This window comes from Eucyclogobius newberryi, unplaced genomic scaffold, assembly GCF_026437365.1.
Source record: "Eucyclogobius newberryi isolate DKJ021-1_F unplaced genomic scaffold, fEucNew1.0.hap1 SCAF_21, whole genome shotgun sequence".
NCBI classification, from domain to species: Eukaryota; Metazoa; Chordata; class Actinopteri; order Gobiiformes; family Gobiidae; genus Eucyclogobius; species Eucyclogobius newberryi.
In genome coordinates, this window is record NW_027315846.1 from 8287684 (window position 1) to 8304173 (window position 16490).

At 39.4% G+C, this 16490-nt stretch overlaps 2 protein-coding genes across 2 annotated transcripts; both read right to left on the reverse strand.

Annotated features, from left to right (window-relative positions):
• Window positions 1-2090: 2090 nt before the first annotated feature.
• Window positions 2091-8000, reverse strand: spmap2 (sperm microtubule associated protein 2). The gene is made up of 6 exons (XM_072458265.1): window positions 7901-8000; window positions 7404-7465; window positions 7263-7320; window positions 4799-4925; window positions 3270-3432; window positions 2091-2332 (listed from the first exon to the last, which is right to left on the reverse strand). Exons 1-6 carry the CDS (start codon window positions 7960-7962, stop codon window positions 2091-2093), a joined length of 714 nt encoding a protein of 237 aa, XP_072314366.1. The 5' UTR covers window positions 7963-8000.
• Window positions 8001-9196: 1196 nt separating this feature from the next.
• On the reverse strand, window positions 9197-15626 carry LOC140370684 (SH2 domain-containing adapter protein F-like). The gene is made up of 8 exons (XM_072457886.1): window positions 15439-15626; window positions 14358-14598; window positions 13593-13694; window positions 13171-13333; window positions 12365-12610; window positions 11709-11868; window positions 10919-11038; window positions 9197-10715 (listed from the first exon to the last, which is right to left on the reverse strand). Exons 2-8 carry the CDS (start codon window positions 14592-14594, stop codon window positions 10529-10531), a joined length of 1215 nt encoding a protein of 404 aa, XP_072313987.1. The 5' UTR covers window positions 14595-14598; window positions 15439-15626; the 3' UTR covers window positions 9197-10528.
• Window positions 15627-16490: the final 864 nt, after the last annotated feature.

The following is a 16490-nucleotide window of genomic DNA, read 5'->3' on the forward strand; positions in this document are numbered from 1 at the left end:
GACAAGGAGAGCTATGCAAAAAATGGCAAACTAAAATGAAAAAGACCAAAATGAACATGTTACAGACTGAAAGCGTTCATTAATAATCGAATCGGTTACTCTTAAAATGAATCGATTAACTGACACGTGTTTTCGATCAGCACGTTCACATTCATTCACATTCTCATGCTCTGGGAAATGAGGCAATCGGGACCTACTTACTGTAACTCCCATGACTTTAAATCTACTTTAAAATTACTATTACTGTACATGGCTAGAATTGTACTAAATCACACTTAAAACAACATGTTTCAAAATGTTACTCAAAAGTACAATGCAGCAGAAACTTTGGTATTTGTAGTAGTTCCTTTCCCACCCGCGTCATCTCGTTATGTCCCAAAATGCAACACAACTTATTGATTTATGAAGGTAAGAAGTCCTGATCACTCACCATGTCACTGCGCCATCGATTGAGAAGAGCCGCGCGTGGCTGTGCGTAAAACCACAGACGCACGCCCCCTTCTCCGAGTCACGCGCCCCGGGATCGGTCCTCGGTAGTGTTATGAGTAAAGTGGGAGAAGTCTAGTTTGACCCTTATTTTAAAGATTCATTTTATGCTTCATTCCCCCAGGTATTTTGTATTGAACTGTATTATAAGTCATCATTTTACATTTTGTCAATCGTAAACCGTAATATTGATCTAAAATGGCTTGATAATAGAAACGGGTCTGTTATTGACTTCCTGTCCAAAACTGTAGCACTGATAAGCCCCGCCTCTTCAAAGTCACGTTTCCGTTAAGCAAAGGATTGTCATTTGCATGTTTTTGTTTTTTGAATGTGGCTACGTGACATTTTAGAACCCGACATATATCACTCCGAGACATATATCGCAGTGCTGTGGGCGGGGATAGGTGGTAGGGGGTAGGGGGTAGGTGAAAACCATAGATTTAATCTGTAGCCACTCTAACCAAATATTGAATACATTTTGCTGCTTTTTTTTTTCTTCATAGTGTTTCCACAACAACAATAACACAGCTGCAGTGTCTTAATTACCAATAGTGTGACGCGGGACCAGATGTGGAGATGTGTTTGAGGAGGAAGGAGTCTGTCAAATGTAAGATATTTTCTTTCCCGGATGTAACGCAGACGTCTAGAGCTCTTCAAAAATGTATAACAATAAGGACTTTGGCATTTAATTTACCCATATTCACCCTTTAATAGACCATGCCCAGCGACATCACAGTTTTTATATCTGTGTGACATCATTGGATCATCAGTTATAATTGTTATTATAATAGGTCCTTTGATGATTTTTGCATTTTGTATTGAAATAAGTCAATGATATGAAAATTATACCCTAAAGGCTTTTTTTGTGGTTTACTACACAGGAGATGGAGAGCGGCTGCTGTTTTCAAAATAGAACAGGTTGTTCCGAACCCCATCACATTTGTTTGATTCTGAATAGAAACACAATCCCGTAGAATCTTGCAAATAAAACAAGATTAAGACTGATAAGAATAATTGATCTCTTGAAAACAATATTCAAAAGACACGTTTATTTGTAGAGCACAGTTTGTACACAATTCAAAGTGCTTCACACAACAAGAAGGTCATATGCACAGCTAAACAAAACTGTTATCGGAGATTTGGACATGCATTTACTATGGATGACCATGTACACCGGTATATATATATATGTATATTCATAGTGGCCATTTGGTTTGTGTGCTAATACTTAATTCATACACGGCCGTGCCCCCTGTGTACCGGGGTAAAGAACAAATATAAATACACAGTACACAGATTAAGCTTTTCTGAGGTACTTTTAGTGCATAAAAACATGTGTTATTGCAATACAATAAAAGTGAGCGTGCTCCCCGGTGGTCGAGTGGTTAAGGCGGCAGCACATATGCCATTCGTTTAGGTATTACTGGGTACAAGCTGGTGCAGGAACAAAAGTATTTGACAAGTTCTGATGCCTCGTAGAGCTGAATGCCCTCGCTAAATGAATGATAAAACTGGATTTTATGAGTGTTCTTATTCAGCTTTATTGTTCTAGCCAATTATGAATACAGTAATGGTTCCAGAAAACCAGCCCAAAGTGTAAGTCTTCATTGGGAGCTACATTTGCGGGGCAGGGGCAGGCTGAGGTGTCGAATGCGAGCGGAGGGACAGGCAGACCGCGCCGCCCGGGTGATGATGTAGGGGTTAAATCCCTCGTACAAAGCCTTCCTCTCTTTGGGATTGGACAGCTCCTGCACCCTCGCGCTGGCCACCACCCTCTGCGCTGACCTGGAGACGGGCCAGCACACCTCACGCTCCCCCTCGAACTTGGGGTGGTTGTGTTTTGGGACTAAAATTGGGCAAGAAAAAGCATGAAAAAGCTTTACTTAAACTGGTTTTATTATTCTGGGCTCACAGGTAGGACAGAGCTTTTTAAGTATTAATCATCATCTTGAATGACAAATCATAATTTTAATGTTAAAGTTAATTTAATCATATTTATTTGAGGAAAAACTGTTTTTTTATTTTCTTATTTGTGGTGACTCCGTCTTACAGCTTTCTCTAGTTATTACCTTAACTTTTTCTGGTACTGTACTGGTACCTTTAAACGTTAATTCCCTTAAAATAGACGCATAGGCCAGTGAAAACATGAAGAAATAATACAAAGAAATAAATATGTACATGTGTGAGGGAAAATATCATCTTCAAGTGCACTGGATGGAACACTCTGGTTGCTTGATGCATGAAAGAAAGAAAGAAAGAAAGAAAGGAAGAAAGGAAGAAAGAAAGAAAGACTGAGCCAAAACACAGATGGTTTGTGATTGGTTGAGATTGAGAAGTAGCCGGCAGTGATTGGCTGACAGCGACAGGCAAAAGGTAGCAACGAAGATAAGACATTTAGTTTTACATTTCAGTTCAGTGTCATGCAAAATAAGCGGCAAGGTTTAGCAAGGAAGGTTAACTGATGTTGACCTTGTGAGGCGAAAACTCATCTCAAAACACTTTACATACATCCCGTGGTCATGGAAAGATGTGTGGGTTGTTTGAGAAGAGTCAAATCATTTGCATCGAGCAGAACCTAATGTACGACAGATCTGAGCGTGTGTGGGACGTGCAGTGGTCACTCTCTCACATCATCAATACAAGAAACATGAACATTTAGATGGACAAATGTGACCCAACACATCCATTTAAACGTTTCGGAAATTGTGCCAAACAAAATGATTCAATTAATGACACAAAATAAGCAAAAGTAACAATGTAATGATGTGAAAGTCCTTACTCACTGGCGAGCAGCTCTGTGTGCGCGGGGGCCCTGCTGGAGCCGCTGGACGGAGGGGCGGGTTTGGTCTTGGGGGCGGAGCCGTGCTCGTGGGGCTTCTTCTTCTTTGGCTCGGCGAGTCGACAGATCCGGGCGGTGGCCACGGCCGTCTGCGTCGCTCGGCTCAGCTAAACATCAAAAAGAGGGATGTTTGAAGCTGATTGCCACACAGGGTTTGTTAATAAACTGTGAGAAAGTAGGCTAATAAATGGAATTACAATTTGATTATTGTACAAAAATAAGAGAGATTTTTTTTGTAGATTGGTGTGACAAGTCCTTTTTTTCAGATGAACATTTCCAAAACCAAAGACATGCATATAGATGTTAGGAAACTCCCTAGGACTGAGGAACTCACCTGCATAAAGGGTCAGACAGTGGAGTGTGTAGATCATTATAAATATCTTGGGACTATCATCGATAAGAAACTAAACTTCGAGGCAAACTGTGAAGCTGTGTATAAAAAGGGGAAACTGCATTGCCTGAGGAAACTGTCCTCCTTCCACATGGACAGAAAGATGCTCACCATGTTCTACCGCTGCTTTATTGAATCGTTTCATCTCCTTCAGCCTGGTGTCTCGGTTCAGCAACCTACCCTTAAAAAATAAGAACTCCCTAACCCAGTATGCCTCCTCACGAGGCAGCTACAGAGGCGAGTTGGGTCCAGCTTCTTCCATCCGGCCGCAGGTACATAATGCCTCTGTACAAAACTAAGAGATCCAGGGGCAGTTTTGTTCCCTCAGCCATTAAAATACTAAATAGCAGACTATAGACTACAATGGTCAGACTACACACTAATGTATTAACTTATGGACTGTACAGCCTTCTTAATCCATTTATTTATTCTGCACTAGTGTTTTGTATCAATGATGGCTTTTACTCTGTATTTTATCCGCTGTATTCTGACACTAATAACTGTTTGTAAACTTGTTATCCATGTCTCTGTGTCTGGAGCACTAGTCGTCTCTGTTATGTCCGTGTAATGTTGTCTATGTGTGTGTGAGCAGCCCACTCTTTTTTACCTGCAACCAAATCTACCCTCGGGTACAAATAAAGTTACCTAACCTTACCTTAGTTTGAAATGTCATGTAGACAGTTACATGAGGAATATTTCCTTCTGATTGTTCACATTATAGGTATTGACAAGGAAAGCGATGCAAAAAATGGCAAACTAACATGAAAAAGACCCAAATGAAAGAGAACATGTTACAGGCTGAAAGCGTTCATTAATAATCGTTTTTTTTCTCCTGTGGGCAATCTGCACACTGCTCATCTGAATGATCTCTTTTTTATGGCACTAAAAGCGTATAATTATGACATTTCCCAATGTGTGGACAATAAAGGAATATCTTATCTTAATTACAGGTGTATATAGCTGACGTACCACCTCCAGAATGTTCCATACTTTTACTGTAGGTGTATTTTGTGGTTGCTAGGCTGAAACGCTTCACAGTATGACCTCTTTCTCGTGCGTTTACAGCCATGAGCAGTACTCACGTGGGTCAATAGAGGACGCTCCGGCTGCCAGTCCGCTGCAGGGAGCCGGGGTAGAGCCAGGTGCAACAAGCGCTGGGACGGTACAGCCTTCAAAGCCCATTCACTCACTTTCCACTCAGGATTCAGTCTGAGGAAACAAGAGTTCACACGTTACAGGTATTTGACAAATGGAGTCTGAAAAACAGGTCAGCCTGCGGGCAAGTGTTTAATATATGAAGAATTTAACCGTCAGAATGCAGATCTATGACTAGCACTCACTTAAATTTACTCAGTTACATTTACTCCAGTGACTTTTGGATGAAATGTTACAATTCAGAGTGGTTTTCTGGCGCCATACTTCGACTCCTACTTAAGTCGTATTTAGTTTGAAGTATCAGTACTCTTGAGTAAATTCTTCCTCCCGCTGTGAGTAAGTGTGCAAATGACACGAAATGCCTCTTATAGCTTTCTTTTTTATATTTTTTTTTGCGTCTATTCTTTGGAAATAACCAAATCATTTTTTATGTCCAAACTGTTACTCGGTATTCAAGTATTAGTCAAGTACTGTTACTTGAGTAATAATGTGGGTCTCTGTTTTTTTAACTAATGTTACCCTTAATTAAGTACATATTTTGGCATCTATACCCACCTCTGTTCATGGTTAATATTTCTGTAATAACGACTATATTAAACAAAAAGTGTGAGAAAGTTCAACATCTTTTCTGTCGACACAAATGAACAATAATAAGCAAAACAACAATTGCTATATTAAAAGGTCATTAATCCAATTGCGCGACGTTAAGACCCGCTCTTTAAAATCAAATAACATCAAAGACTACAAAAAACATGAATAATTAGGGTTAAAAGTGCAACATTTGCGCATTTTGCTTCTTTCAAATGGGCTTTAGTGAATTACACTAAAAGAGATAAACTGATTTGTGGTTTGTCAAATCTCCAGTCCAAAAAGTCCACACATGTCGGACCCGCTTACTGTTTGTTTTGTATCACTGTCACTCATTTAAAATACTTGTGTGATTGCGTGTTCTCCTTTGAACTGACCACGTTTTAACAGCCAGATTGTGAGAAAGTAAATGTACTGTATTTGACCTGACTAGGAAGACCAGATGTTAAAAACTGGGACACACCCCGGGTTGGAGTGGGAAGGTAAGTTGAGTGGGAAGGTAAGTACATTTTTATACACTCAGATCATTCACACCACTTTCAACGGCCCACTTGTGAGTCAATGTATAGTCTGAGAGACTTTATTCTGTGGAAATTAGTGCATCTTTTGTGTTTCGGTTATTCTAAAAGCCAGATTTTCTGTAGTTTGCCTAAAGAATCAACAATATATTCCCTTCTTTACTGTTTGAAGGTCTCAGAGTGGTCAAAACTGGGACATGTCTTGTGTAAAACTGGGACAAATCAATGGTTTTGGATACATCTGCTGGGACATGGGACACAGGGCTCACAACTGGGACTGTCCCGGGTATATAAATAGGGACGTCTGGTCAATCTACGTTAAACTCGTGTCACCTTTTGATTCATGTGGACAATGCAAAGTAATTAAGACATTAGATTAATTAACCACAGGCAAAACTTCTGCATTTTTGACCGTTGTGTAAATCCGACCGTATAATTCTGAACGAGCATCCAGCTCAACGTCACAACCGTTTGATGTAATTATGTTATGTGAACCCAAACCTTACTGTATAAAGAAGTATCCAGAAATGAACTCGTGTAAGAGCAACTTAACTTCAAAATAATATTACTCAAGTCGAAGTACTGCATTTTCCACACTATAAGGCGCACTGGACTATAAAGCGCACTGTAAAATGAATGGTAAATTTTTGATCATTTTTCATAAACAAGGCGCACTGGACTATAAGGCGCATTAAAAAATTGCTTCGAGGTCAGTAAGCACAACCAGAATTCATCCATATATAAAGGCGCACTCTTGTTTTTTGTTGGCTTTTAAGTGCGCCTTATAGTGCGGAAAATACGGTACTCAAGAGATTACTCCAAAAGAACTAAAACTGAACTAAAAACTAAATGTGGAAACTGCTTCAAGTAAGAGTAATTGTAATGGCAACTGTCTGGTCGTAACATCTGATCTGTAATGTGACGTTAATGTAATTGAAAGGACAAAATGTGCATAATATAATGTACAAAACTGGTACGTTCTAATAATTTCACATGGTAACGTTAACATAAAGCTTTTATAGCCAAAGCTTTTACTCAAGTACAACTGCGGTTACGGCAATATAAAGTTTGTAGGGTTAGGTATGTTTATCTAAATAACTTAAACCACATGAACACAGAATGTCGAGTTAGTTTGCCTTCTCATGCGAGTGCAGAGTGGTTTAGGAAGGAAGTGGTAAAGATGGACGAATAAGATTAAAAATGGCTTATGAAACAGTGGATTTTTTTAACATCAAATCCATACGTACGTTTACCATTTGCTACGTGAGATAAGTTTGATATTTACGTGACTTGAGTGTTGATCTTTTTAGTTCGGGAAAGCTCCGACCAACGCGGCGTTAACTCTAAAACAGAAATAAGCAAAGTACACACAGGCAGGTTGTGGGAAAATGCAGCACGTTTACACACAAATAGGAAATGCGGGTACCAATTTTTGTGATGGATCCTGTCTTTTCAGGAGGCAACTTATCGAGCCAGTAAACCGAGCGACTTAAAACAGAAAATCATGTATGAAATTGAGACAGAAACACACAGGAAAAGTGGTTGTATTTTATAATAAAGAAGGAATGGGCACCAGCTCTAGTATCGGTGGTATCGGGTATTGTATCGGTCCAATATTAACAATTTAGCCCACATTTGCCTTAGTCTCTGTACCCATTTTGACTTTTTGAACAGACATAAGAGTAAATATGTAAATAGAAGAACAATTAGACTAAAGAATATGGCAGTATGTTCACACAACCATGTAACATATTTCAGTACCAGGATAATACATTTTGTTATGAAGGTGAAAAGATCATTTGTGAACTTTTTTCCATAACTTATTGCACATTTCTGGGCCTCGCTACAAATTTTCACGACGAATATCGGACATCAATATATCGGCGCGACACGATCCATATTGGACCGTCCCTAGCAAAGTACCGGTCAGGATATCGGAGTCTGTTTGGTTTGGGCTGAGCGAGTTGCTGGATTCGTTTTGCCATGGAGTCCGATCCGATGTGTAGCAGGACCGTGCAAACACCTCCTGCAATGAGATACAGAGGATTAGTAAGAGCAATATTCTCATTTTTACTATTAGTTTGATCGATGAAGTTATTAAACACACTTTTGATGCATGAATATTTTGGCTTTAAAGTCCGTTGGCAGAGTTCTTCCAGTCATATTTTGCGTATATTTTCTCAAAATTTACATGCAATATTTAGGATTTTTTTGTCTATTTCAGTCTCGTTTTTTGAGCATAACCCTTCCAAACGCAAAGACTAGTGCACAATATTGTAACGAAAACCATAAATCGTTGTTTTGTCTCCATCAAATCTATCATTTTACCAGCTATTATTACTCCACATGCAATAACCAGTTTTGTTCATCACAAATCCATAAGACATGACGAAGCTAAATTAAATTAACATCTTGAATATCATTTTTTTCCCCAGCAGCGCTCTTACCTGTGTGTGCGGTGACACCTGCGAGAAAGCGACACCGACACCCGCCTGTTGCTACGGAGTCAGGTGGCAACAAAGACCATCTCTGTGTAGTCGAGATGCTCTTACCGTGGAGTATCATCTTCTGTGACCTAAAAAGTGACCATGAAACACTTTCCCTGTACAATAAGTGGTTACGTTTAACGATTAACAATTGAACAACTTGTCAAACTCCCCTAATACCATTTGTTTCTGGAATCCGATTTAAGTATGGAAACAGTTTAGCTTAAATGCAAAGTTTTATGTTATTTAAAAGGTGCCCTATTTAACATGTCTATGCTTGCAAGGGTTCCCCATTTCTTTTTCGTTTTTTTTTACCAACAAAACGATTGAAAATCAACAGAGAAACAGACATTGGTCAATAATAGAGAAGCAGATTAATGTTCACAGGGAAAAAGTGAATGATAACTGTCCCAGAGCAGCCGCTGTCCTTCTTCTTTTTGGCAAGGAAAAACTAAAAAAGAACTGTTTTACTTTATGTTCCATAGTATTTCACCTCCATCTCCAGACAAGCAGGTAACGCAACCAGCTTCGAGCAATAAAACCAACAGTAATGATGAAATAAACCGGAAAATAGACATGTTTAATGCCATACTGTGTAAAACAAAAGCATCTCCATAGAGACCTCATTTAACTAAAAGTAACTCAAATTCTGCAATACACGTTTTCAATGACACAGGTGGAACATGCAAACTCGACACAGAAAGACTCCTGTCCGAGAATAAAAGCCATGACCTTCTTGCTGTCCTGAAACACCTTTATTTTGACCATACATTTAAATCTTATAAAACAACACAGGAAATTGTCGTCTAACAAAGCTTTTTTTCTTCACAAATACACAGTTTTCGGAGTATAATACAGTCTATAAACTAGTATTGCAGGAGTCCGTTATTGTGCCAGGCTAACAATATATATATAGGTTTGTCTGACATCAATATATTGTCACTTTGAATGTATATGAACAAAATGTAGAGGAAAAAGGCAGGGTTATAACACCATGTAACATTCAACGTCCTTATTACAAAAAACCCAGACGCTTAGGTTGACAACGTAGTGTTTGGTTGAGATTTAAATCATAAAAAAAACGGTCATCTTTGTAAATTATAGTACGCAATCTAGTTCATTGCCTGCTTTTGTCATAAAATACAAAACAATTGAAAACAAACATTGGCTCATTGTTTCACCTAAATAGAAAATTGGCACGAGCTTGGACTAAAATACTAAAAGTAATAAAAAACAATTTAAAAAGGCAGCATCTCATGACAATTGAAGGATTTTAAAAAAAGCTACAGTTTGCAAAAAGGACAAGATTTTTTTTTTTGGTCTAAAACTAATAAGCTACACATTTTTATTTTAATACTGATTTGTGGTGAAGAAATTGTAACTATGCGTGACGGGGGCTGTTAAAGCTGCCAGTGTGCGATTGTGAGAATGTTTAATACAGAAGACTGCGCCGGGCAATCTCTTGTGAGCAGTAAAAAGGCAAAGATAAAAATAAAGTGTTTTGTTCTTTTTCAGTAGCACCAGATATAGACAAGGTTTACGACTACAGTGTCCTCCGTTCATCTTGACATCCTTGACAAAAATGAGAGACGGTGGCTAATACTCATTTCTAAGTGTTGTTTTTGGCAAATCATTGTCAAGTCAGTTCCTTTGATCTATTTTAAACAGATTTTCACTTATTAGTTATGCCATTCGTTCTAGAATTTGTGGGGCGGCACCCAAATCATTTAGTAATTGATAGGAGCAATAATTGTAATCTTAAATGAATGCACAGTAGGATCAATTTCACAGGCTTGGACACAAATATAACACCTAAAACATAACAATAAACGTTATTCCTGACCAAGCCCAGAGCTCAAGATCTTGAAGATGCGACCAAGGGCGCCACATCGTACTTCCTGATGGATGTGTCAGTTGCAGAGGACACATTTCTCTCACATTTCTCTACAAGGATCAATAAAGCGTACCTTAACTTGAACCCAAACGTAACTTAAATCACCAAAAGACATATCGGGGATGCCAGTACAAAAGGAGGGCCCTGTGTAAAGCGTTATGTTTGGGTGTGTCAGAGCGTCTGTACGATGACAGGATAGAGCAGGGACATGTGCTCCGCCCCTCTGATGGGCAGCCTGTGAGTGGTGTAGTAGTGGATGACTTCTGGGACGGTGGAGAACGGGGGGCTGTTCTCCCCGAGCACGTAACGCCCGTCGGCCGACTGCGAGAACTTCATGTGCATGAAGCCTTTGCAGCTCCTGGAGGAAGACAGAGGAGTCATCAAATCTACAAAGACATCTGAGAGCTCGGACACTGATACAATACTTTGTGACCTTGCTCAAGTAAAGTTGTGGAGCATTGTACACGCGACTATAGCGTGTTCGTTGATGCTGGTGGCTCCTGACATGAGCTAACATGTCTGTGTGAATATTTAAAACAACAATGTGAACTTGCAGCTCACCTGATTGACAGCGAGTAGTCGGTACGGCACGTCTGGCTGTTCCTCACCAGGTACGAGCTTTCTTTGCATAAAGTCAGAAAAGATTCAGCCTCGGCTCGGCTGATCGCTCCGTGGTACCAGCTGCAGAAACAGATGAAAAGACAGGAGTGAAACACAATAGAAATATTTGCATAGTCAGGGAAAAAATACAAAACTATTTAACAAGTCTTCCCTTTCCCATTTTGGGTGTCCAAAACATTCTGATTCACAAAATTGTTGCTGTGCGGCATAATAATAATAGTGAACCCAAAGTGAAGTGTGCTTAAAAACAAAATGAAATGTCTACTTAAACTTAAATTTAAATATTAACTTGGGGTTAAAGGGGCTGTGGCAGATTTTTACCATTTAGTGGGGGATGACAAGACAACACATCTTGATTTTATTACAACTCATGTACATTTTGTATTTGTTTGTTGTCTTTAAGAGGTATAAAGAACCCTTCACACTTCACTGTGATTTGTTAAACCCAGCTCACACACAATCTCTGCCTCTGAAAGGCTCTGTGTTTGAACAGCTGCAACAGAAACATTGTGCATCATGAGATCAAAAGAGCAGATTGCCCAGCCCCATTTCAAACGTTGCCAAACATAGTTAAGTTTGAACTGTTAGCTGAGGTCCTTTTCCCCCACATTCCTAAAACATCCCAAAGTTTTGTAGGTTATGAGCATTTAAGTTTTCACATATACTACACTATACCATACCATACTATAGAATGAGAAAGTAAATTGTGTGTTGAATTCCTGAGCCTTACACTTGTCTTTCGAGGGGCATGAAGGGGTCGACCCTCTCCCCCAGCAGAGGAGGCGTGTCCCCGACCAGACGCAGCGTGGTGGACTCTGAAGAGGCGCCAGCTTTACCAAACCGGCTCTGCTCTGTCCGGCAGCGCTCCCTCTCTGCCCCTTCAAACTGAACTGAAACCAGAAACATATGTAGAGAGTTACTGAGAAGAACAAAACAGCTCTGAATACCGGCGATGGCTGCTATAGGAAAAAAACACTTAAAAAAGAAGAAAAATAATGTAGAATGTATCATTTTATTCAATTTTTTAGGTTGTTATTTGCCGTTTAAAAAGCACACATCCATGTCCTCACCCCTGTCCTCTCGCTTGGTACTTCACTTGGGACTAAGAATTTTTTTACAGCATGTACAAAGTCTTTGAGACACTACTTTAAAAAGGAGCATCAATTTATCCAAAGATCTCTGGTATGACATTTATTGTGACATTGTGGGAAGGCTAATAATGGTCATTTTATTGTGAAAAACTACATAGTCGTGCATGTCACAGCGATTCCCTCTAAAAGAAAAGGGTAGTTCAAATACAAGCGTTAATTTAAGCACTGTACAAAGCCATAATAAAGCGATACCAGTAAACAATTCCAAACACCATGAGCCCTGATCGTCACTCACCAGCCAGAGCTTTGGAGATGTTGTCCTTCTTCCACTCCCAGGGCTGGTCGTACTCGTCCGCCGGCCTCTCGTCGTCCTGGGGCAGCCTGCTCTCTCGGCCGTCGGCGTCGAGTCGGGCCGCGTGCTGCAGAGACGAAGGGGCCGCTCGGGGCTGGGTCCGGCCCCTCTCCTCGTACGGGTTGTCATACAACTGCCCTCCGTCGCCTCCACTCCCCGATCGGCTCGTCATCGCGCTGTGCTGAAGTTCTGCAGAAGACGGGAAGGAGTGAGTCACATTTTAGTCACTGAAGTTTATTGGAGCGGTGGTTCTCAAAGTTCTCAAGGACCTCCCAAGAGAACATTGGTCTCTCTGGCCTAAACCTGCACTAAAGTAGAACTATACAAGGTCTAAATTAGATCTAAAACCAAATCTAACATAGGACTACAGTCTGACTTGTACAGTTATGACCTAGGAATTACCCAAATGAGGTCAAAAATAGAATAAATTTAAACCATAACCCCAACACAAGAATTGCAGAGGAACACACACCAAACAATTTGACTTGGTAAGCAAATCGGAAAAGATTTGTCGTTAGAACTACATCAGCAGCTCTATTATACTGTAACAAATGAAAAATGCACACACAAAACTGAAGAAATTGAAAATTAAACGCTGATTAGGAAAGACATAAAAACTTAAAACAAAACGCTATAAAAAAAATACACATACCAGTGGCTATAATATAATAATGAACAAATGTCAAAAGCATTCAGCAAGTTCATATTGCTAAGATACTATCAGCACAAATATGTTAAGTCAGTTGAACCTGAAATGATGCGCTGAGCCTCAAATGGCTCCATGTAGCTGCCACACTCCGGAGGGGCAGTCTTTGGCTCCCAGCTCAGTTTGGGTCTGGGATCAGGGCGAGCGTCAAACGGATCGGAGTAGTCGGTGTCTGCGTCTGATGCAGCAGGAGCGGATGGAATCACCTAAAGAGGCGGGAATATATCAAAATTAAAAAGGAAATTATGTTCCTGAATCCTTTTGTTGTACTTTTCTTCCCTCTTCTCTTTAATCTCTAGTCTCAACAAGGGCAATTTTTTTGAATTTTTAGCTGCCCGTATAAAGTTGTCACCCACACTAATCACTGAGGATCAGCCAAGATGGATTTCTATCAAAAAGGCACTAAACTTATTGTAGCTTATATAGTCTCCAATTACGTGACATTCAAAGTAAAAAGTTCCTTACTGGTTCCTCTTGGACGGTCACTGGGCTGAGGGGAACTTTGCAGCGTCCAAATTCCTGAGAGTCTACTTTGATGAGTCTGTGTTTTGGAGATACAACTTTAACCTGAAATCAAAGAAGCAATCACACTAAAATCTCCATTAAAACAAAGCATACCATTATATGGAAATCTCCTTGTATAATAGGACTATTGTGAAATCTCCAAGTATAATAGGACTATTGTGACAATGTGGAGAAGCTTATGAAAGTGCTATTTTTCTCTAAAGCTAAAGAACAACTTTAGTGCAATCATTATATTCCAATTATAACAATTTAAGAATAAATAGGTGAAAATATACATAGTTTATCATTAGTAATACATATGTAATACTTTACTCTTATTATTATTACTATTACTTTTAGAAGACTAGCAGTGAACAGATTCAGAATAACAATGATGAAGAATGTTGGAGTTAATTAGAATATGGTCCATACATTTTTTTACATTTAGTATTATTTTTGTAGCTAAATGTCCATAAATTGTGCTGTGGTTTAAGTTTTCGAGTAAAGAGTAGACACAATAAGCTCTGGTTTTGGCCTTTGCCTGGTCAGGGACTGTTTTTGTCAGTTTGGATCACTTGTGTGTCCAAAGTCAAAGTGTCCAATAGACCAAACAATAAATCAAATGAAACAGAATGAATGTCACTGCAACAAAAAACACACATTAGGCCCAAAAGAATACCACCCGTTATAGTAAAAGATACTGTCAAAACCTGAGAAAATACAAACCTCCACGCCGTTGGGCAGCACCGCGCCGAATGCAGAGAACGAGGGCAGGCTCACTGTGGAGGTGCAGGAGCCGAGACCACCGTTCTGGGGCTCTCCGTCAGGGGAATACGGGTCCTCAAAGTCCAACTCCTTCTGGGCCCGATAAGCCCTCAGAATCTCGCTCTCGGTGTAGTCGGGACGCGGGGGCTGAGGAGGGTCACGCCTGCTGCCAAAGTTTAGTTTCAGCCACTTTGCCATGGATCTGTGGAGCAAAAGAAGAGCAGCACATTATTATAAAAGAAAGGGGGAAATGAAACTTAAATAATAAAGTTCTGAGCATTTACCTAAGTTTGCAACAGCGACTGTCTTACAAAATAAAATAAAAAGAATGATGTGGTCACTTTGAAAATTAATCAATATGAAACAATACTAAAAAAAACTAATACACAACAGAGTAAAGCTGCAACTAACAATAATTGCACTAGTAAGGGTTTATTTTGATTAGATGAATAGTCCAATGATTATTTCTAATGTGCATTAAGATTTTTAAAATACATTATAATACAGTTGACACTTATGATCATCAAAATTGGACAATTCTTTTAATAGTCTTAGTTATTACGTTTGATCGTTTCAGCTTAACAGACCTTACATAGTATCTTTAAATATGGGCCAAACTGTGGTCAAATAAACCATAGATTCTAAAGCAAAAAAGCCGTGTCAAACTCAGTTAACTCAATGTAGCAATAAGTTAATGTAAATTATCCATTCGTCTGAAATGACATTGTGATTTTCCAGATAAAAGCGTTTTCTTTCGTCCTGAAGACAAACAAAAGTAGTTCATCATCAAGCCATTGTCAAGAGCAGGCTACTACTTTAAAGGGATGGCCACTTGTTACAATGATAGACCCGAGATTATTTCATTATAACCACGTAAATGTTTAATCGTGATGCACACCATAATACGTACAGAAAGGTATTCAAAAGCATTATTAAGACGGCGAGAAAAATCTAATATCAAACGCATCAAGCGAAGGCAAAGTGATGTAAAGTTAGCGAAGTTAGCCACCGCTGCTAATGCTAACCAAATCACAACACTCACCCTCTTTTGCCCTTTGCATTGGAGGCTTCTCGATCCTGGCTCTTTTAAGATGTCATTCTGCGTCAATACCGAAAACCACTGAATCCAAAAGATGACAGTTTTGATCAAAGTGTGGCCCGCTCGTGGATAAAGCAGGTCAGTGGGCTAATGCTAGCAGCTGTTCAGACGTGCAGCAGACTGTCCCCGACAACACTGGGGGCGGGATTAAAGGGGAGGTCGGCCTTTTGAGTGAGTCGACAGAAAAAAACTCCAAACACACTTTGATTTCTTTTATATATATTTTTTATTCAGACTTAAATGGTGCGAAGTGACAGGAAATAACATTTAAAACACACCATACACTATTAATAAAATAAAATAAAGACATTTTTCTTTTGAGGTAATTTTAATTATAGGCAACATATTAGATATTCCAATGTTTCATAATAATAATAATAATAATAATAATAATAATAGCAATATCATCTATTTTATACATCCCAGCTCTAAGTTCTCAAGGACCACCCAAGAGAACATTGGTGTCTCTAGCCTAAACCTGCTCTAAAATAGGACTTTACAAGGTCTAAATTAGATCCAAACCAAATCTAAAATAGGACTACAGTCTTGAACAGTTATGACCTAGGAGTTACCCAAATTAGGTCAAAATAAAATCAAACCATAACCCCAACACCAGAACTGCAGAGGAACACACACCAAAGTTTGAGAAACACTGTAATAGAATAACAATTTGACTTGGTAAGCAAATTGGAAAAAATGTGTCCATACAACTACATCAGCCGCTCTGCTTTCAGAAATATATAATATATATAACTATTTTAAAGGTCCCATAACATGCAAAATCGACTTTTCAGAGCTTTTAACCTTCTTACATTGCTATTTGTGCTTCATATATGTACCCAGAGTGTTTTTTTTTATTGATTCCCGCAGTGTTTAGCTATATTACAGACTATCTCCTTTCTGCGAATCTCCAAACTGACGGGCGGTGGCTACAAGACCGCGTCATAACCACAGGCACGCGTCACCATCACCAGATCGCTCTTCGCAAGGGTGGG